The 23067-nt window shown below is 36.6% G+C and overlaps 1 protein-coding gene and 1 non-coding gene across 2 annotated transcripts in view; one reads left to right on the plus strand and one right to left on the minus strand.

Annotated features, from left to right (window-relative positions):
* Naaladl2 (N-acetylated alpha-linked acidic dipeptidase like 2) overlaps positions 1–23067 on the minus strand; it is a 686844-nt gene that overhangs the window by 658428 nt on the left and 5349 nt on the right. Inside the window, exon 2 of the mRNA XM_029538072.1 lies at positions 11767–12268. Within this exon, the coding sequence (XP_029393932.1) occupies positions 11767–12268 (502 nt within the window). The remainder of the gene's footprint in view (positions 1–11766; positions 12269–23067) is intronic.
* LOC115063997 lies at positions 22380–22486 on the plus strand. Its single transcript, XR_003843837.1, has one exon. It is a non-coding gene; the product is annotated as a U6 spliceosomal RNA (small nuclear RNA).

Below are 23067 nucleotides of genomic sequence, written 5' to 3' on the forward strand. Positions count from 1 at the left end.
TGGTTGGAGTAGGTGTATCACTGTGGATGAGGGTTTAAGATCCTCACCCTTGTTGCCTGGAAGTCATTCCTTCACTAGCAGCCTTTGGATGAAGACATAGAACTCTCAGCTCTGTGTGCAACATGATTTCCTGGATACTGCCATGCTCCCACATTGATGATAATGGTGTCTTTTCATAGCATTAAAACCCTATCTAAGACAGAAGTTGGTACCAGGGACTAGGGTATTGCTGTGATAGGCCTGACCATGCTTTTATTTGAAAGAATGTGGATTTTGGGACTTTGGATTTGGAACACAGTGGAATGCTTTAAATGGGGCTTAATGGGTCATCCTAGTAGGAATTTGGAAGACTTTGTTGCTGGGAGTAATTGGAACTGTGTTGACATGGCTCAAGATATTTCAAAGGAGAAGAATTTCAGAATGTGGCATAAAGACTGTTTTTGTGGTATTTTGGATGAAGATGTAGAACTCTCAGTTCCTTTGCACCATGCCTGCCTGGATGCTGCCCTGCTCCCACCATTATGGTAATGGACTGAACCTCTGAATCTGTAAGCCAGACCCAATTAAATGCTATCCTTATAAGAGTTGCCTTGGTCATGGTGTCTCTTCACAGCAAGGGAAACCCTAACTAAGACACAAGGAGTACACATCGGGGACCCGTGGCTCCAGGCACATATGAAGCAGAAGATGGCCTTGTTGGGCATCAAGGGGAAGACAGGTCCTTGGTCTTGGGAATGCTCAATGCCCCAGTGTAGTGGAATGAGAGGGCAAGGAGGTTGGAGTGGGTTGGTGAGTGGGGGAGCACCATCCTAGAAGCAGAAGAAGTGGGTATGTGAAAGGATTTCAGGGGAAAACAAGGAAAGGGGATAACGTGTGAAATGCAAGTAAAGAAACTATCCAAGGTAGAAAAAAAAAAAAAAGAAAGAAAGAAATGGAGCTCAAAGTACTCATGCAGAAATACTGCAAAGGTTGCTATGCTATGTACATAATACAGTATGTCTTTCACCCAGAGTTCAAATTCCTCTGTCAATAATCATGAAACCATAGCAGGCTAACTTATGCTAAAAGTGCTATAAAATCTCAGGTTCAAGGCTCTTGAAAAATGATTGTAAAGAAAAAAATAGCAGGGATACAGAAAACTCGAAGCATAAAAACTTTAACTACACAAAGTTGGGTATAAGAATTTTGACTGTCATTTATATGTATCATGTCTCTTAGAATAGCAGCTATGTGTCTCCTTATCCATGAGTGCTCTACCACTTTCTTGGCATACCACCTATCTGACATATTTAATATTTGGCTATTATATAATGGATAGCCGCCCTTTTTCCAGACTGTCTTTGTTTCTAATTTTGATCTCTCTTGTGAAAACGCATGTCTAGTCTTAGGGATTCCTTTTTTGGATCGCTTATGACATTACATCTAACAACTTTGTGCCAAAATCATTCATGAAGTTGTTTCAATTTATTTTCCAAAACTTAATCTTTCACAAATTCTTTCTGAAGAATGTAACCTTAACAGATACGTGGATTTCACTCTTTGTTATCCTTTTTGAAAGTCAGAGCACCTAGGCATGTATTCTTTTATCTATCCCTCCCTGCCATTCCGGGCACACTTCTGACAAAACTCAGAGTCACTCCTCTAGGTTTCTGTACAGCCTTTTTCCAAACTGTACTTCATATTTGATGCTTCACTTTGGAATTGTTTATTATAGGGCACTCAGACTGTGTCACCAGATAGGCATAAGAACTGGTGAGGAGGAACATGCTTAAACCCTGGAAATCTCAGAAATTTAAGACAGGAGGAGTTGAGCTTCCCCCTCCCCAACTTTGTGCTTGCTCTGGGACACATAGCCACAAACACCAACTGAGGTAACCTCAGGCAATTAGTCACAAAACACAGCACATGGAAAGCCTATTCATGCGCACAAGACATCTCAACCACCTAAGCCTTCAATGACCTTACTTTCCTAGACAGTCTCATGCCCTCCCCGCAAAATAAAAAACCCAATTCACTGTGAAAAAAAGTGTATGTGTTCATATCCACCGCACCCAATAATTAAATGTGAACAGGCTGATATCATCTCAGAGATCACCTTCATCTTAGATCATCTTAGAGATCACCGTCAATTCAACAAGTCCCGACACTAAAACTCCTAAAGAAGCCTTCTTCTGGGACTTTGTCCAGCATCCCCTGAGGCTGTGTCTTGGTGGCACCAGACAGAGCTAGCAGAGAGGCAGAGGACAGATCACCACCATCTTGGACTGTGTCCAGCTCTCCCCGAGTCAGAGTACTGATAGCATTCAGCTAACACCAGAGGAGAGGCAGAACACTGTACCACAGTTCTTACGTAAAAAGTAATTATTTCTCATAAGATTTAACTTTTTAGAGGATGTATTCTTTTGTTTTCTATATTTTGTACTTAAGAGAATGCTATGCTTCAGAATAGAGAATAATAACAGAAAAAAAGGTGATAATGGAACAACCCTGCGATGGGAGATAGACCAAGAAACAGCTTATCAAGGATGATGGCCCACGAGAAACAATTAATGGAGGATGACTGAAGACTTTTAACCACCAAATAAAACACTAAGCAATGGAAACAGCAAGTAATATCTTGTTCATACTCATGACTTGGTCTCTCATACTAAGCTGTAGGGACTCATTGAGTCAGGGTTAAAGGCACTTGATTAAGACTTGTGATGGAAGGCTATTAGGTGTTTTTCTTTAAAAGGAGTATTTATTAACAACAATTGAGACTGGGGAGATGCTTTAGTACATAAGAGACAGATTGCTCTGGCCGAGAACACAGGTTTGGTACCTAGGACCAACAATGAAGTTACAGCCACCTGGAACTTGAGTTCTAGGGAATCTGGTGCTGTTCTTTTCTCTGTGGGCACTATACACAATAGTACAGAGACAGAAATGCAGGCAAAACAACCATATAAATGAAATAACATCAAAGCTCTTTTTAAAAGAACAATGCAAATTCTTATATTAGTAAGAGATATTACTCACAGACACATATAGTTTTGACCTCCTTTAATGTATGCACTAGTTTGCTATGTTGAGAAGCAGGTTGACTTATTTTAATTCATAAATTTTTACATTATTAATATACAGGAAAATGAACATTATATAGGAATTTATCTTTCATGTTCAAAATTTAAAAAGAAAGGCTTGAGTCTGGATAATATGCTACACCAAATAAGAAACATGACATTGAATAAGAAAGAGCACAAAAATCGGGAAAGGGTCTTTTTCAATGAACATGAAACAAAGAACTTAGGAAGCAAGAACAAATGGCCTATGGAAGAAAACACATAGAATACACAGTGGTGTCATAGGGTAATGCAGTTAATGTTATGCATCTATATACTATTTACTCATTTGCAATGGCAAGACACATTGTGAAATACCAGGTTAAATTAAAATATGCCATCCTGTTATACCTTGAGTAGTTACAAGGGATAACTGGTGCTTTATTGAATTATAAAATTTATCAAGTTAATAAATTAAAGCCTTTAAATCTTTGTAGCAGCTTGAACTACAATATTGGTACAAGTTAATCTTACAAGTTGTTCCCCACTGAACAGAGTTAATATGATAAAACCAGAGAAGAAAAAGAGAAAACGCCCACACTTATTTTATTTTTATGGAGAGTAAAAACCACCTGCACATATTTCTGTTCAGAGAAAATGGTTTCATTTCAATTTTTTTCTATCACAGACAGAAATATACTTGTAAGAACAAAACAGCTTCCTTTATTTCTTGTTCTCTCAAGATTTGACTTGCATATTTGGGGACATGTTAAAGTGCTCTAGTTGATTTTGAGAGTTTATAAAAAGGCAATTCTATCCCAAATCATAGTTTTCTTTATTTCTCATACTGAGAACGGCATACCCTTCAGAGAAGGAGTCATGAGGGGAAGACATTAGCTTGTCATCTATAAGATAATAAAAAAGTTCCACAAGGGATGAGTTCCATATAATAACACCGTGAATATGAGGCTTATTTGGATTTAATTCATTACTACATCATATTGCACAAGAAAGCAATTTTTAAGAAATAGAATTGCACTTCATTTGTAAAGGACCTAGGCACAACACACAATCACCAATTAAAAACTAAAGCTGATTTCCCAAATCAGACATACAAAATTTAATATATTTGGCAAGTTATAATGAAAAGGAAGGCAGCTTCTTTTTTTAAAGATAAGAATGTCACTTTGTAAATTTGGAAATGTGATTTTGCTAGGGGAATTGACTTCATTTTGATTCCATGTGCAGGATATAGCAAAGAAAATAATTACCTTTCATGAAATATTTGAAAACATTGGTAGATGAAATAGGATGTAATTTAAAATTGTGTTTTATACTAGTTTAGTATCACTACATTAAAGTAAGGTGCAAAATACATCAATCGATGAACTAAACATAGTTACTAACATTTTTTTTTCACTACTAAGAATTGACCTAAGGGTTTATACAAGCTAGGCAAAAAGTTTGCCATTAGGCTACTATGATAGTCCCTTAAAAATTCTGCATTTAGATACGGTCTTCCATTATATTTACCCCAAATTCACAATTCTTCTAGTCCAAAATTTCAGAAGCTAGATTACATTTGTGAACAACTACTTTTGGTTGAACATAACAAATTCAGTGTCAATATTAAGTTTATTCCTAAGTGCTGATGGTTTATATTATTCAAAAATTGCACAGAATTTTTTTTTTTAGCACACACACATATGTGTATGCATGTGTTATTTTTTTCCATTTGCTACTTTGCTTATTTTATAGAGTTGAACACCTACCCAACTTGCTTTCTGTCCCACCAGGAAATATACTTGGGGAATTTTCAAGAAATATGATAAAGTACTTCATAATCTTTTATAAACTTTGAACAATCTGTTTTAAATAGGTATTACCCTGTCATCTTAAAACCTTTTTTATAGATGGTGGAATTTATATCTTTGGCAGAAAATTTCAAGTTTATTGCTTGATTTCTAGAGCTTTCAAATTTTCATATTTTATCTTTCAAATGACTATGGCCTGCCATTTGAATCTGATTTCCTTCACTATGAAAGAGAAATCCCTTTGTCAATGCAACCTGTTGAACTGGTATTTTAGTTAGTGTGATCATTGCCTACCTTCCTCTAGGGAGAGTGTTAGGAATTTGGACAAACTAGCAAAAAGTCAATATGTCTGTTAGTTGAAGAAATGATTACTATAAACTTGCTTTATCAATCCTGAGTGATCTTGTTTCTTTTTGGACTAAATAAGATTTTAAGAGGTGAATAGAAAGAAAAAATATTATAATCAGCTCAAATGGAAAAACATACAAAAACATGAATACCTTAAAGTTAATCAAATGCAATGATAGTTAGCTGAAGCAGTCTAGAGATCTTGATTGTTGGGAGCAAAATATCACTGACAGAAGAGCATCAGCACACTGTGAAGGTGGAGTCCCAACAATCAAGTTGCTGGGGCAGAAGAGCCATGAGTTTAAGAGAAGCCTAGAAGACACAGCAAGTTCCAAGCTCTTCTGTAATACAGTAAAACTTGAGAGAATGCAAAGAATGAGATAACAGACACAGAAGACAAAAAGATGAAGACAATGGCAATGATGACAGAGGAGGACGAGGAGGAGTAACAGGAAGAGGAGAAGTAGGAGGAGGAGGAAGAAGAAGAAGAGTAGGGGAGGGGAGGAAGAAACTGACCTTTTAAAATAAAACAGAAAGTCAGTACAAAATGAACTTCCATAAAGTTCACAGAGCTTCACATCTGTGTTTATGTAATTAAAACAAAATCCACAAATTTAAAAATCACCTTGGTGTGGTATATTGACTGTTAAAATTTACATAAAATGTATTTTGAAAATAAAAAAAATCTATTCACATACAAATGGTTTTCATTTAAAATTTCCCTCAGAAACTTGAGTAACTAGCATATGTTATTTTATTTTCCAAAATACACAGGAAATGAAGATTTATCAAGGGCAGCCATGGGCTAGTTCTATGTGCTTTAGGAAGATTTATTGAAATCCTGTCAAAAATTCTCAATGTATGAAATGTACTTTCTTTCCTCCACTATAGAAAGTAGTACAGTTCTAAGTAGTTCAAGTGCATGGAGTTGCAGAGGTGGGGCATGTGTTGGGGATGGTGATGGCCATCAACACAAAGGCTGACATACCTGGCACCTGGATCAGACCTTCTAGGCAGCCAGTATTTAAGTAGGTCAAATGGAAGGCATTGTAGGCAAAATCTCTGCTTTCAAGAATCCTAACTTACCTGAGGATTAGCTGGGACTTTAACTCTCAACTGCAAGTTATATCTAATCAGTTAAAAATAGTAATGTAATTCTGCATGACTCTAAACAATTCTATGTTATTCAATGCCTTATGTAAAAGTCAGTGTAATGAGGTTCTCTGCATAACTAAATTACCATATTCTATGCCTTCTTTTTTTGATTAAATTTAAGATAATGCACATTTGTAATGTGGAGGGCTCAATTGTAGAATAGCTAATTACCTCCATGAGAAGCCATCAGAGGTTTTTTTTTGTTCTGTTTTTTTTTTTCTGTTTTACTCACTTACCATTTGCATAGATTGACTTATGACATTGGTTATACACTTAGATATTTGACTTAATTAAAATAGCAAAATAGCAGTACCTTTATGTTTACTTCTTTATCCCAACTTTCCTGCTATCATCTTCTCTGATGAAAGACAGAAAGAAAAAAGAAAAGGAACAGAAAAAGAAGGGTGGAAGAAAATCAATTAAAATTAGAATGACATGGGAAGAACAAGAAGCGCACAGTAATGCTACAGATTGTGAAGAGGTGTGGCAAACAAGAGCATACGCAGTCCTTTGTACAAACACAGGAAACAGATCCCTAGCCTCCTAGGAGTCGAAGGAGAACTATACCTCTAACACCAAATTCTTATTAGCTCTTTGATGACCCAGACCTTAACTCATGGCTCTTCATGAATGATATTTTCTAATTTCATTTATAAATGGACATGTGTAGTTGTGAATATTATGGAAAACGTTTAATGATATGTTTCTCAGTGATGAAGTGAATAGATTTAGAGTAGAAAGAGGAGGGGGTGATGGCAGTTATGAGGACTGAACACAGGAAAGACAGTAGGTATTGTAACAAGGAGACTGGGAAAAGTAAAAGGACAGCAGAGCCGCAAAGCTCTTTACATTCTCATGTTACATCATAAAATGGCAATTCATACAGAAACCAGGCTTCTTACATCTGGGGCTTCGAAGTACTGGAGTGTGGGCAGCTGTCAGCATTGCTGCTGCTGCTGTTGCGGGATACCCTGGCAAAGTGTGACATTAATCTTCCTAGGATGAGAGATCTATTGGCCATACTATTTTAAACAGGAAAAGCCTCAAGTGGAAGGATTGGAACATGAACCCAGTCACAAAACCTCAGACCTGTAGTTTATCATGCTTGCAAAATGTGCTGGGACCAGAGCCTAGCATAATCCTCATTTGAGGAGAGTCCAGAGAGACTTCATCCACCAAATGATGGGAACAGATGTGTAGTCCTAAAGAAAAATATTAGGTGGAGCTTGAGGACTCCTGTGGAGCAGGGTTATGATGGGTTGGAAGACCCGGAAGGGTAAGGACACCACAGGGAAAACCTGATATACTGATCAGCTGACCAGAACTCAAGCCGACTCCTAGAGATCAGGAAGCCTGTATGGGTCTGACCTCACCCCTCTGAATATCTCTATGACTAAGTAAATCTGTGTTCTTGTGAAAAATCACAATAGTGGCGGCAGGGACTGTCTCTGCCTCGTTTGGGATCTGTTTCTTCCTACTGGGTTGTCTCATTCAGCCTTAATGTAACTTGCTGTGCTGTATTTAGTTGATATCCATGGAGATGTGGTCTTTTATGATTGGATGAAGACAGAAGGGGGGATGAATCTAGAGGAAAGGAGAGGTATGTAGAGAGACTGGTAGAAAGGAGAGCAAAGAAACTTAATTCAGGTTATACTATGAAAAAGAAGAGCAAATAAAAAAGGGAAATGTGTCTATAAAATAACCTCAGAAAAGGGTTATATACACTGCATTCTTTTTTTTTCTATTATACTATTTTATTTGTAAACATAAAATCTTGGGTAAGGGCAGATTTTTTTTTTAAAAAAATAGCTCATATAAGCAAAAAGAAATGCAAATAAAGTCAATTAACATATGAAAAATGGTAACATTATTGTTGGTCTATCAAAAACAAACAGTAATGAGGGCCTAGAAGGCTGGGAGTTCTGCAAAGCAGTTTCATAACACAAAGTAAACAACTAAATTAAACTCTCTGAAGTGATTATTTGTTTCCAGGAATTTATGGGGAAAAGAATAATTAAATAAGCACACAAACATTTATCTCTACGAATGTTTGGAAGAACTTAAACATACCCTTAACAGGAGTGGAGTAAGATAATTCCTCTCACCTATAGCACTTAATACCAAGCAATATGTTACTGTAACTATTTATACTTACATTTGTTCACCTGAAACATTGCTCTAAATATATTTATTTAAAGATACTTCTAAAGTAGTTATCAAAATATATGTGACACAATTCAACTTTGTTTACCCATAGGTAAAGGTGAAAGGAATTTTAAAGAAAATTATAACATTTGTATATATTGCCCTTAGACTTACCAAAAATAAAATTAACATGAGAGATAATTAGAGTATACCATGTCTCCCTTTTCATTCTATATTTCATGGCTTCTGGATTTTCAAAAGGCAAAGAAAAATTTTAATTCAATAACATGTTCAGGGTTAATATAATGAAATAGCCATCAAAAGGAATTTACAGACTTAAAACAATCCTCATCAATATTCCAACATAATTTTTCACAGACACTGAAAGAAAAAATTTCAGCTTCGTATGTAAACACAAAAATCCCAGGATAGCAACAACAATTGTGACTAATAAAATGACTGCTGAAATGATCAATACACCTGATTTCAAATTGTATTACCATGCTATAGTAATAAAAGCAGTGTGGTGCTGGCATACATGAGGTGAAGCCCATTAACATTATGTCATGGGTGGCCTGAGCCTTTTCATTTCCCTCAAGTTTTGTAGAGAGTTAATTGTTTTGGGGAGAAAGAAATTTTTGTATTCATTAATAGATTGAGGGGACAGCCAAGCAATGACTGACCCAACTTGAGACCTATCCCATAGGAGAAATATAACCCCTGACACTATTAATGATACTTTGTTATGCTTGAAGATGGGAGCCTAGCATAACTGTCCTCTGAGAGGCTTCATTCAGCCACTGATGCAAACATTAGGTGGAGCACAGGGAGTCTTGTGAAAGAGTGAGTGGACAGATTAAAGATGACAGAAGGGCCAAGGACACCACAAGAAGACCAACAAAACCAACTAACCTGTGACCCAGGGGGCTCAGAGAGACTGGACCACCAACCAAAGAACATGCATGGTATGTACCTAGGACCCCTACACATTTTTAGCAGATGTGCATATCGGCCTCCATATGAAGAAAGGTCTATCTCTTAGTCTGTTACGTAACTTTGAATCCATTTCGCTTAGCTGGGCTGCTTTATCTGGCAAAGTGGAAGAGGATGCCCTTAGTCCTGCTGCAACTTGCTGTGCCAGGGTGGATTGGTGCCCATCAGGTCTTCCCCTTCTCTGAAAAGAGTAGGAGAGGAATGGGGGGAGGAGGGTTATAAGGATCAAACAGGTAAGAGGTCTGTGATCAGGATGCAAAGTGAATAAATTGATGAAAACTAAAAGAGAGAGAATGTAACTAATTTTTATGGTAAAACAAATCAATTCCATGGGTCCCTTACAATATAGCCTGGATGTCCTTGATGAAGCAAATGCCGCTTCATAAGGTTCTATTTTACCTGTTGTCTTTGTAAATTAGCATCCCTCTGCCAGAGATATCTGCTTTTGAAAGACTTATTCCCTCCTTGCCCCAGCCTCTGACTGTGTACAAGAAGTTTCTCAGGTTCAAAGTTATCCTCTCTCTGGCTTCAGCTATTAGAAAAGCTGCTAGGACTCCAAGGGGCAGGAAGAAGGTGGGACACTGTACTTCTCAGCCCCTCTAGATGTGATGTGCTCAGTGTCTCCAACTGAGGTTGTAACCTGCCTGCATGGGTAGTTGTAGAAATCATCACTTTCCCCCAGTTTATTTTCCTAGGTGTGGTGGTGGCTTTGTACTGTGATGTACATTGTTCTTCACTGATGGAATAACAGGCCTACATTGAGTATCTACTGTTTGGGGGCTGGAGTGGTGGTTAATCAATAAAGTCCCTGCCTTTCAAAAACAAGGATTTGAGTTCTAGCCCTAGCATCCATGTAAAAGCCAGACATGAGTACAAGTGACAGCTGTAATCTCAGCAATGGGAAGAAGAAAGGGGAAAGACATCTGAAGCAATCTGGTCAATTAACTACGTATAAAAACACCAGTCTCAATGAGAGGCACACTGTCTCAAAGAGAAAGATGGGGAAATAATGAAGAGTTCTGCATCCTCTGAAACCCACACAACACACAAAATAGAATAAAATATGAGTATTCATTGCTTGAAATATTCAAGGAATATCCTGCTCCTTAGGTCAACTCACAACTGACACAATAGATCTTTATAAAACAAATTTAGCTCAATTCAATATAGAAATTTTATATTAGACAATATAATGGAAAGCATTATCTATCACCTGCCCATTACACTTCCAGGAATGTTTAAGCAACAGCAAAATCCAGACAAGCTGTGCAGAGGATCTGTGTTCCCATATGTCTCTTAGATATGTATTCGGGAAGAGTATTGGAATTCAAGAGCATTACTGTGCACCATACATCCTCAGTGTATGATTTCCCTGGAAGATCACTGGAAGTGCATACTTGCCAGCAAATCTGCAGTCATAAATCACAGTGGTCCACAACAAACATTCTGGGGAAAACAATATTGCTAGATGCTATCTATGTACAAACAACAAAAGGGCTGTTTGTTTCTCCTAAATTTCTTGAAATGTTTTTCTTCTTCAGCCATTTTACTATGTATATAAACTAGGAAGTCATTTACAACTCAGTTTGCGCCAATAACAAAACACAATCATCAAGTTGTCAATTGAGTGACATTGGAGCTCTTTCTAACAACTCAGATTAAGTCCTCCATAAGAAGGATTTATTACCTTTCAATTAAACAAACAATGTGTGCTGCTCCCACAGCCATTCATTAAATAACCCTTAGTAGAGAGGATCTTTTTGGACTGTCTTGTAGGGGGAATCTCGTGTGTTTAAACAGACAGTGGCTACTTAAAAGGCAAGAACTGTGAGGTGTCAACAACTCCTAATGTTCCCATGAATAACTTATGGCAGTTATCTCATCCCATACAAAGACTGATTTCATTTTGATGCCATTACAATTTTTAACCATATGAAAAATATCATAATTTTTTATTACCTAGGTTTCAAACTGTCTTTGTCTCTCAACATTGTCTAATAATGTTTTTCAAATGGAGGAAAAGAAAAGGCTAGAAACATTGTGGTGATAGTTACCATTATCAGTTTATAAAGCTTTATCATAAATGGATATTGCAGAACCCAGAACCATAAATCTTAATCTGTGAATCCTTCCAGAAGTTTCTACTCCTGGTGAAGGTTGTGTCCATCCACTTAAAAAAACTTACTTATGCATGCATCCTGTTCAGGCTGTCTTCTTAGATGTACTTCCCAGGAAATACATCCCAATGACATTCATTTCTCTACACCTACCTGAAGGATTTCTTTATGTCTTCTGCTTTGATTGTCTTCAGAATATCTTGGTATAACTGAGGGTTATTTGTTCCTGATGGTGAGGCATCAGAAGGACAATTCATGTGTGCATAATAACCTATTATAATTCCAAAAATAAATAGGGTGGTAGCTATGCACAGTATTTTTAACATGTAGCAAAAGCTGCAGTGGTTGTTCTTTGGTGCAGATCTTGTGTAGTGGGTCCCACCGTCAGACTCCTCTTGAAGTCTCTGGAATCTTCCTTTGGGTGACGTTGCTGGTTGAATGGAATCAAGATGGAGGTCTAAAGTCTCAGAGTGCCCCAAGTTCTGATGCTCAGCACTATCTGGTTGAAACTGGTCAAAGCCCGGCTCTTCCAGTTCCTTCTCCATATCCCACTCTAAATCAAGGGCAGTGGCTTGGAGTTCATCATTGTCTAAGTACTGTGAATGTCCTGAGTTTCTTAGATCTGCCTTCACCTTCTGATAAGCCATCTTTTTACCTATGGAATTAAAAGAAAATGAAAATTGTGCTTTGTTAAAATAAGCAGTTTTTCTTCAAAATTAAAAGTAAAAACAAAAATATAAAACAAGAAAGCCTATTTGGGTATATAAAACTTTAATGATCAGTGTCTGGACAGATGGTTCAGGACAGATCTCAAACACAAGGGTGCATGTTCAAACTCCAATATTCAGGCTAGAGGGCTGAATGTGGTGATGCAAGCATCTGTCATCCTAACACTGGAGACTTGACACAGAATTCCTGGGGTTGATAGACATGTATCTTAGATAAATATGCATGCTTCCTATCCTGTCTCAATGAAAAGAGCAAGTTATAATGCCAGGCATTGACCTCTGTCCTTCACATGTATGTGCACATGTGTGCATGTACAACTCCACATCCACATAGCACACACACACACACACACACACACACACACACACACACACACACACATGTTTTAATACAGCAGACATGTGAAAGCACACTTGATGAAGGAATATAAATATGACCCCACAGAAAATAGGAGCACTGAGCATTGGTTTGATTTGCTTTGCTTCACTATTCTTCACTAAAGACATACATGTATTGCATAGCTTTCCATAGCATTGTTGAGCTCCACTAGTAGTGATGACAGAGAGAAACATGGCAAAGAACTGTTCTTGAGGTTCGTGCAACAGTTGTTCCTTCTGTGGCCTTGCCTCAGGCTGGTTAGCAAGCCTTGTGATTTCTTCAGGACTGAAATATAGCTGCTGGTTTGTGTGTGGTGTCTGCATACCTAGGGGACTGGACTGAAACTGAGGATCCTCTGGGAAATCTGCCTGCCCACAGGACTGGTAGGCAGCTGCTGAGTTATATATAGTTGGTGTTTGCCATGGGAATGAACTGCTGCCAAAGAAGATCGAGCTCACTCTGAAAGAACTATTGCTGAACAAGTCCACTTTACTCATATACTAATAACTTTTCTCTACCACTACCTCTACTGGGTACTGGGTAGAGAGCTAGAGGAGAGGTAGAACCCTTATTCATTATACTTTGCTGTTGTAATATAAACAATAAAATTTGAAAATATATAGTAAAAGCCTATAGAAAAGTATAAAAACTACACAAACACACACACACACACACACACANAGAGAGAGAGAGAGAGAGAGAGAGAGAGAGAGAGAGAGAGAGAGAGAGAGAAAGAGAAAATCTCTGCAGTTGCAGAGAGTGACAGGAGTACACAAATGTACATAATGTGGAACAGTGAAGCCAATTTTAGCCATGTTTCAAAACAACATTAAACAATTTACAGACAGATGCAGTGAAGCACTGTCTTGATTTCTTAAGAGCAGAATAGGATAAAAGACCTTGGGGTGGTTATGAACACTTCAGCTGCTTCTGAAAACAATCCTAAGATTAGAAGAGGCATCAAAGATAAAGCAGTATAAGTTCTATAGAACTCTAAGAAGTAAAAGATAGTGCACCTACATAGTCATGCCTTAGGAAAAAGAAAGTACTGGAAAATTTTAAACTATCTAACAGGAAATGGGTACTCCCAGGTCCTATGACATGAACTATCACAGTTCAGTGAACTTTAAGTAAAAATCCAGGATGCTGTGTGTCCAAGGTTCAAACACTTCAGCAGCTTGAGAGGGCTTAGTTTCATAACCTTGTGAGGGGCAGATGGACATTTTTCTCTTTTGCAGTTTTGGATGATCATTCACTATGACCTGTAGTACAGTTATTTACTATTAACAGTAAATGAACTCAGTTCTGTTAGCCACTATAGCATTCATTATTGTTTAAGTTTTGTGATGTCCACCCTGTTTACACTCTGTGCACTAGATGTCATCTTAGCTAGATGTTGAGGTCCTTCACCATGCTTTATGACATTTCTGTATCTCTAGTATACAGTGGGAGGAGTAAAGCACAAAGATCAATTGATGATTGCTAAGTTAATTCTTAATGATAGTCATGACAAATCAAGTATAACAAAAAAAGATAAAAACCAGGACTACACGAGAAAAGATAGCATCAACCACCAAATTCTGCCCTTTCACAGGTTGGCTAACAGAGACCCAAACAATAAAAATGCTCTGAATTTTTAGAAATATTACACATAACTTTATATTCAATCATGTCCAATAAAATACAATTCTAAAAATCACATTTGCTGCTTTATCAAATAAGATTCATTCTTATCAACAACTGACCCCAAACAGAGAAGCTCATTTATATTAGTCGTCAGGAGAGGCAACAAAGGTAAAGATAAATGGGTCACTGTCCCCACATGGGACAAGACAATCAATCATAGGAGACAAATGCATCCAACACATACAGGAACAAATAAAATGTGCTGAATTGTCCTAATAGAATCTATAAAGAAATGTTTTTTAAAGATTTGTTCTTATTATTTAATACTTGTCTTAACTCCTTGAGAATTTCCAGTAATGTATTTTGATCATGTTCCTTTGTCTACCTGGATATTTTATAAATCCTTTCCTCGTTCTTGCTCACCCAGCTTCATGATCCCCATGCACTTCTAGCTTCTTTGTCTGTTTGTTCACACTGTTACTCTTGGGTGAAGATCATGCTTCTACAGAGGGAGAGGTCATAATGCCTTAAAAAAAAAACCTGACTCGCACTTGTAATTAAAAGTCCTCAGTTAGGTATGCTAGCCTCCAAGATTGAAAGCTGAGATTTTGTCTGGCTTGAACTTGTATAGATTCTATGCATACTGTCATACCTGCTGAGTGATCATGTATGGAACAGTTTATAAAATTGCTTTATTGCTATCAGACACAGCCTGTGGCTTTTACAGCTTTTATGGTCCTTCTTCCTCCATGATCCTAATACCTTGACAGAAGAAGGTATACTTCAAGTTACCAATTAGGCCTGAATACTACAATTTTTTTTTTTAATTTCTTCATTTGACAGTAAGTCTCTATCAATTATCTATTGCAACAAGAAGATTCTCAGATGAGGATTGAGAGATCCACTAATATCTAATCACTTATATTGCATCATTATAAGTTATTAAAGTTATTTTGCTATGATATTAATTTAGTAGAATGATAGTAGTGCGTTCTCTCCTACGACATATGACCCACCTAGTCATGTGCTCTTAGCTACAGTTATGTTCCCAGTTAGAGGTTCCACTGAGATAAATAACACAGATCCAAAATGACAAATTTTACCTTTTTTTCTTTTTCTCCTCATATGTGGAGGTTAGTTTTAAATATTTAGATATGTGTGATTCTTGTGGAATACCCATAGCATTCATGGAACATGTGAGAGACCACAAGGGAAGCACATGCAGGGATGGAGAGATATAATGTGGTGATATAAAGCAGAAAGAGGAGGGTATTGGAACTTGAAGGGTTAAATGAGTTGGAGGTGAAGGAAATATTCAGGATGTGGTAATGAGCAATAAAGACCTCTTGAAAAATGTCATATGGGAATTTACTTCTGTTGAAGCTTACACACACACAGAGAGAGAGAGAGAGAGAGAGAGAGAGAGAGAGAGAGAGAGAGAGAGAGAGAGAGAGATGCAAACAAAGAATTTAAAGTTATCCTATAACAAAAGGGTTATAGTGTAGTATAGCAGTTAACAAACTGCTATTAGACACCAAAGGTTAACAAATACCAAGCCCAGTGCCGGGATTATTTCTTTTTAAGTTGTTAGCCTGTGAGGTCCCCAGAAACCCAGACATTGTAGGTTATTGACATTACTCTTGGCTACCTCTATAGTTGGAGAGTTAGCCCCTATTGAAGAAGATACCACATATTTGGGTCACAGAACAATTAAAGTAATTATTTAAGAATGTATACTCTTAGGGTGGGAGCCATGTCTCAGAATTTAAGTATAGCAGAATTTTCACTGTCCAATCAATTTAAATATTAACACAGCAAGAAGTCTGTGATTGGACCGGGAATGGGGAGCTGTAGAGAAGAGCTGCAGAGACAGACAGAGGAGACATGTAGGGAGGAAGAAGAAAGATGGATCAAGAGGAAGGTGATCCATATTCTGTTTGGCTTTAAATAGACACAGGTAGCTATAAATATCATAAAGGATAGAATAATTACGATAACTTTTCTAATCTAGGTGGACAGCTTGTATCATTATAAATTGGCTCTGAAATTATTGTGTGGGCATGTTATGAATTGAGAATTTATTGCTATAGAAATCTGACTGATTAATTATAAGTTTCTAGAGTTTTGATTTACTGAGTTACTGGAATTTGGGACCACAGACCACAGGGGGGTTATGGCTGTGAAGGAACTACAGCTCTGAGGCAAGTGAACCAGAGATGGGAAGACTGTCATCAGTTGCTGCATGGGGCTAGCTGTGGAGGCAGCAGGGTTGGCGGGGCAGAGTTGCCCGGTATAGCGTGGGAACTTGCCATTCTTTTTAATATTTCTCACAACACTTAAGAGCACTAGCTGCTTTTATGGAAGCTCCAAGAACAATCCCCAGAGCCCACATTGTGGATAACTCCCATTTCAGTGAATCTGACACCCTTCGGACCAGCTGCCTTTGTAGTTGTATCAAAAGGAGAGGAATGTGAAGCAGGAACCTAGACAGGGAAAATATTTCAAAGGCTTAAACAGTGTGTGTAAAGTTACTTTTGCAGGTCTTAGAATGATAAGCTAGCCAAGGATGATCACATGCCACAGATACCAAGACAAAGCGAAAAGAGCACTGAGAAATGCTCACAGATTCTCTGTGACCTAGGCCTCCCATCTATGGGAGCCTGGCAGCAGCCTGAACCTGAGCTTATCTATTGCAACCCAGGGTTCCAATCTATGAGATGAGCATGGGAACAAGCAGAACTTAGACTTATCTACTGCTTGTAAATTTTATTTAAATAATTGGAGATGATATTTCTAGATTTAGAGGTAAAAATTAGAAATGAAAAAGGTTGAAGTTAAAAATTGAACTACACATTATGGCATAAATATATAATTCTGTTAGATATCATGAATAACGGGAAAAGATCATAAAATAGCCATACATACACACTATAGTTTTCTTTGTCAGTTTACTTAATTTACATTTGGTCCACACTATGGTATGAGTAGGAATTGTCCCCCACAGACACAGACAGCTGTAGAACTTTCTGTATTTGTGGCCAAGCCAGTAATCATTGAGATGCAGACATGTTATTTGGGGATTATAGCCCCGCCTCATTTCTGCTCGCACTTCCTCCTGATCCACAGAGATGTAAAGAGTCGTGCAGCAAGCTCCTCCTGCCACAGAGACCCTAGCTGGAAAGACTTCCCCATTTTGATGGATTAGATGTCCTTGAACAATGAACTACAATAAATCATTCTCCTTTTAAGTTGTTTCTTGTCAGAGATTTGATCACAATGATGAGAGAAGAAACTAATAAAGTCTCTATATCAAAACAAAATCATGATATATGGGCCATCATCATGCAGTTATTGTTTGGTAGGAACTAGAGCATCACCAATGGTTCCATGTACTATGTTTTTCTTTCACTCACCTCTTAAACTCTTGACTATTTTCTAATATAATTTTTCCCAAGCAATTAAGACTCGGACATTTGCATGAAGGTGGTTGGTTTTGTTTGTTTGTTTGTTTGTTTGTTTTTTCACAATGCAAACTATGTACTTGCTTTCTGATTTTGTAAATTCAGAATACCCAGATGGTGACATATCAGGTTAGTGGCAATTTTTCAGACATCTTAAGTGATGTTTGATTAAGAAATTGAGGCAGACACCAAAAATACCTTGTGTAAATGAAATATTAAGAGAAAATATAATATAGTCTGAAAATTTCAAAGACAGCTGAAGGAATGTAGAATTCACTCTGCCATGCTATTGAGTGAACCAGAATCCAAAACTGAATTCCTCATTCAGACAGTGTAAGGCCAGTTTTAGGAACTAATCCTTCACAATAACCTGAGCTTTCATATAAAATATGACTACAAATTAGGTGAAAAACTAATGACTATTATCCCACAGGTCAATTTATTTTAACATAACCTATAAACATCCCAAAGGACATAATTCTTTTTTTTAGTTAAAATATCACTTATTTGTTAGTATATTGCTACTGCATGAGATCCACCATGCTTTGTCCTGCCTTCTTGCACCTAACTGCTGACTCCCATTCTCACTTCCTCCCTTCCCCAGCCTCCTCGCCCTTCCCTGCCCTCTTCATCCCTCCATGCCCTCCTTGCCCTTCCATACCTTCCCTCAAAGGCTATTTTCTTTTCTCTGTAAATGTTTCAGGGGGCATTTTCTTTGAAGGATGTCATATCCTGTGATCTATTTACACCCTCAAGCCTTCGCTTCTCACCTCTCTCTGTTTATCTTCCTAGATGTCTTTAAATCTTAAACTCAAATACATTTGATGAATTTGTCCAGTTGGTCTCAATAAAGTTATCTAGATTTTTCTCACATTTTACTGAATAAGATACTGAATAAGAATTGTTCTCTCCCTCCCTCCCTCCATTTTTTTTTTTTTTTTTTTTTAGTATTGAATGTAAAACATGGCTTATCTCCACAAAGACCTGGCACATGAGAGCTATGACAGAACTGTGAGAATTCTAATTCTGACCTCTAATATCAACATTCAAAGTCATCTCTCTATGAATCATTTAGAAACGAACTGCAAGGGCGAGAGCAAGTTTTCATCTCTAGCCTGACAATAGGCATTCCATCACACACACATCAGCAATTTAACGCTTTTCAAGCATCAGGCAGAGCCATCAATTAGGGTGTAATGCAGATATAGATATTAACTCCTCACCATGATGGATCTCTGCATGGTATCCTCACTACCACTTTTAGACTCATTACACACTAATAATTTTTCAGTGAAATCTATCTTCCGCAGGGGGAACGGTACCTGGGCCAAGTAATGGTGCAGCCATTCACCACATAAACATCAAAACATTTCTAGAAAAATTTCAAAGAAGTGAGTCTATGATAACATATAAAATGAAAGGCTTAAATCCTTTTACTTAAGAAAATATATAATTACATATAGGTACAAACATATATATGTACAGGGCTACACAGAGCAACCCTGTCTTGAAAAAACAAACAAACAAACAAACAAACAAACAACATATATATGTAAATACATAACCATTAATATATGTTATATGAGTATATAGTACATAACAAATATTTATATGAAATACAAATATAAATGTATAACAAAAATATACATATTAAATAGATGAATCTATAATGTTTATTTTATACATGCATCTATAAATATAAAGGCAAATATACCTATGCATAGTAAACTTTCTAGTTCATTTAAATTTTTCCTTTCTTTTTTTTGTTCTTTTTTTAAATTTTCTTAATTTACATTTCAAATGCTATCCCGAAAGTTCCCCATACCCTCGCCCTGCCCCTGCTCCCCTACCCACCCACTCCCACTTCTTGGCCCTGGCCTTCCCCTGTTCTGGGTCATATAACGTTTGCAAGACCAAGGGGCTTCTCTTCCTAATGATGGCCGATTAGGTTGTGATTGGGTTACCTCACTAAGGATGATATCCTCCAGATACATCCATTTGCCCAAGAATTTCATAAATTCATTGTTTTTAATAGCTGAGTAGTACTCCATTATATAAAATATTATAGGTTTATTATAAAATTTAAAAATCTACATATTTTCTCTAGCATTTTATTTTTCACTTGATACATATTTGATGAACCAAATATAAACAAAATTGCTTTCTAAATTCCAAAACACTATATTTTTTGAAATATGTCCTTTTTGGAGGAATCATTAATGGTTCCTTTAACCCCGAAAGTTCTCTGTAAAATAAAATAGCTGTGCTCTGACTGGCAAGGAAATGGCATAGCTTATTTCCTTTAAATAATACATTTGAATTTCAAAATGCCATGGAAATTTTATATTATAAAGACAACTATAGATATTTATTATTTCTGATCATATAATTGTTACTTAAACTTATGTTTATACTACTCAAGCACATGACCTCCTTAAAGTGTCATACCACTCCAGTGAGTAAAAGTAATACAACAGCAGAAGACTTTAAAATGACACTCCACATGCCATAATTTGTTTTTCAGTGCTGTGCTAAAGATTATGACCAATAGCAACTTGGGAAGAACAAGGTTCCTTTTGCTTACACACACATAATGATCACATACCAGCATTGTGGGAGGCTGAGCCAGGAGATCAAACAGAGCATAGACCTGAAGGCAGGAATTGATGAAGAGACAATGGAGGGCTTCTGCTTTCCACCTTGATTCCTGAGCAAGGGGTGGGAGCTGAAGCACAGAGAGCTGACAGGGTGCTCCTACATTGACTATTAATTAGGAAAATACCCCACATAGCTGCATACAGGCCAATCTTATATAGGTATTTTCTCAGTTGGGTTACCACTTCTTAGATAATTTAGGCTGTTATAAAGTTAAAGAAAAAAAGAAAAAAGAAGAGAAAGAAAAAAGAAAAATAAAAAAGAAAAGAGTAGCATAACAGATAAATCTCTCTTTAGGAAATGCAGACATTTCTTCTAATAGAAATATCAACAATATCCATACTTTCTATAGTCTGAAACAAATCATATTAATTTAGATAAGACAGCCACAAATTTTTTATTGCCATTTCTATTAAATTCAGATGCTAGCACATTTTGTTTTTACATATTCTTATACTTTTGTAAGAAAAATAAAGCAAATCCGAGTTGAACTAAAAAAGAAATTTTAGGCTAATATAAGTTTGGATCAATAAAATAAATTTGAAGAGCTGAGATTAGTTAGTAGGTAAAATGCTTTCTGTTCAAGTATGAGAGCCTTGCTTCAGATACCCAGCACCCAATAAAAACCAGTCAGAGCAGGAGATCTGTAACCCCAGGCTTATGATTCTGAGACACAGGGCTGTTGGAGCTCATTAGCCTGTCAGCCTCAGCATATTAATGAAATCCATGTTCAGTGTCGTGATGGAGAGGACGAGGTAGGAGGACATCTGGCATCTATTCCTGACATCCACAATTCTATAAATAAGCTCACGCACATAAATGAACATGTCTGTACCACCTACACACTACACCAACTTATAAACAGAAGGAAGGTGCCTGTGTGTTCTGTACATAAACACACATTTAAATATGAACATATATTAAATGTATGTTTGTACATTTAAAAATAAGTCTATTCTTCAGAATGTTATTTCTCTTACATTCCTACTGTCCAAAGTCAGGTAAATAACATAGACATAAAAGGAAATGTAGTAACAAGTTGGATTTTTCCAGTGTAAAAATTAGTTTGGGGCAGCTTCAGATCTACATGGTAACTCTGAAAACATTGATGTAGAAAATAAATGTTTTAAAACTTTTGATCAATAAGTGATTTATTTTTAACAGTGTGTCTGAAGATTACATTGTTATGTATGTATGTATGTATGTATGTATGTATGTACATATGTACATATAAATGTGGAAAAGGATAGAAGAGTGTGTCCCCAGTAGCTGGATTTACAGGTCACTGTGTGAGGATCTGAACTCAGAACTCAGATCCTCTAAAGCACAGCCAGTAATCTTAACTACTTACCTGCTCCTGCAGCCTATTATATGTAAATAAATAATAATTAATTCATAAAAATAAAATTAAACATTACACTTCATTTTTGAGATGAACCATGGTATCTCAAGTCTTATTAACAAGGACCTAAATATAATGAGAAATAGAGATTTGTTGTTAAGTACTCTTGAGTGTGGAATATCTTGTTAACCAACACTATGGTCCAGATAGGAAATAGTGATGTTAGACTAATGTTTTATTAAAAAACTAGCATGTCTGGCTTATAGCAGCAAGCTGTAAATCTTACTTCTACAGAGCTGAATTAATCTTTTATCTTCACAGAAAGAATAATTACAAAAAGAAAAGGATTTTGTATAATGTTATTTATTTCCCTTTAATAATTCAAGAAATTAACAATATATAATCATAAACATATGACATATATTCATGTATATGTGCAATAAGTCGACCATTACATATTTATGGTTATTTGTATGTGGGTATATTTACAATAGCTTGTTAAAGATGACTGACTTGATTCACTGACTTTGATGTTTCTAATGGTATTTTAACTCAATAAAAAAAAAGATCTTGTCATGCTCGCTTTGGCAACACATATACTAAAATTAGAATGATACAGAGGAAATTAGCATGGCCTCTGTACAAGGATGACATGCAAATTTGTGAAGCATTCCATATATTTGTAGTGGAATGGACTGTGACTTCTTCAGAAACAGACTCTATATATTGCATGATTTCATAATATTGGTTTACCTCATTGTGCCAAGTATTATATTAAACTATATGTTTTAAGTAAAAATAAAAAGATATTGTCTGTGAGTAATATTAGAAGCAGAATGATATTTCAAAGCTTTCTTTGTTGCTAAAGTTTTATTTTACAAGGAAGATAAATAAATGGCTCAAGTAGATTGATTTTAAAACATGAGGTAGAGTCTGACTTTCCTATGACAGTTCTATGATAGAATCTTCAAATACAGTGAGAGGGCACTGGTAAAGTGATTTCCTAGAGCTTTGAATGCCAACTAGTTTGTTAGTCTAAGAGGATTGATTGGAGGAAAGGGTATGCTATCTATGGCTCTGATTGCACTATGAATTCAGGTCTATGTTACTGAATCATGTTATCACTCACAGGAATTTCAGAGTCTCAACTTTATAAGTGAGGAATATTGGTTCTCTCCTCCTCCTCCTCTTCCTCCTCTTCCTCCTCCTCCTCCTCCTCCTCCTCCTCCCTTTTTTTCTTTCTTAAACTTTTATTTTATTTTA

Source organism: Mus pahari, chromosome 4 (genome assembly GCF_900095145.1).
Source record: "Mus pahari chromosome 4, PAHARI_EIJ_v1.1, whole genome shotgun sequence".
NCBI classification, from domain to species: Eukaryota; Metazoa; Chordata; class Mammalia; order Rodentia; family Muridae; genus Mus; species Mus pahari.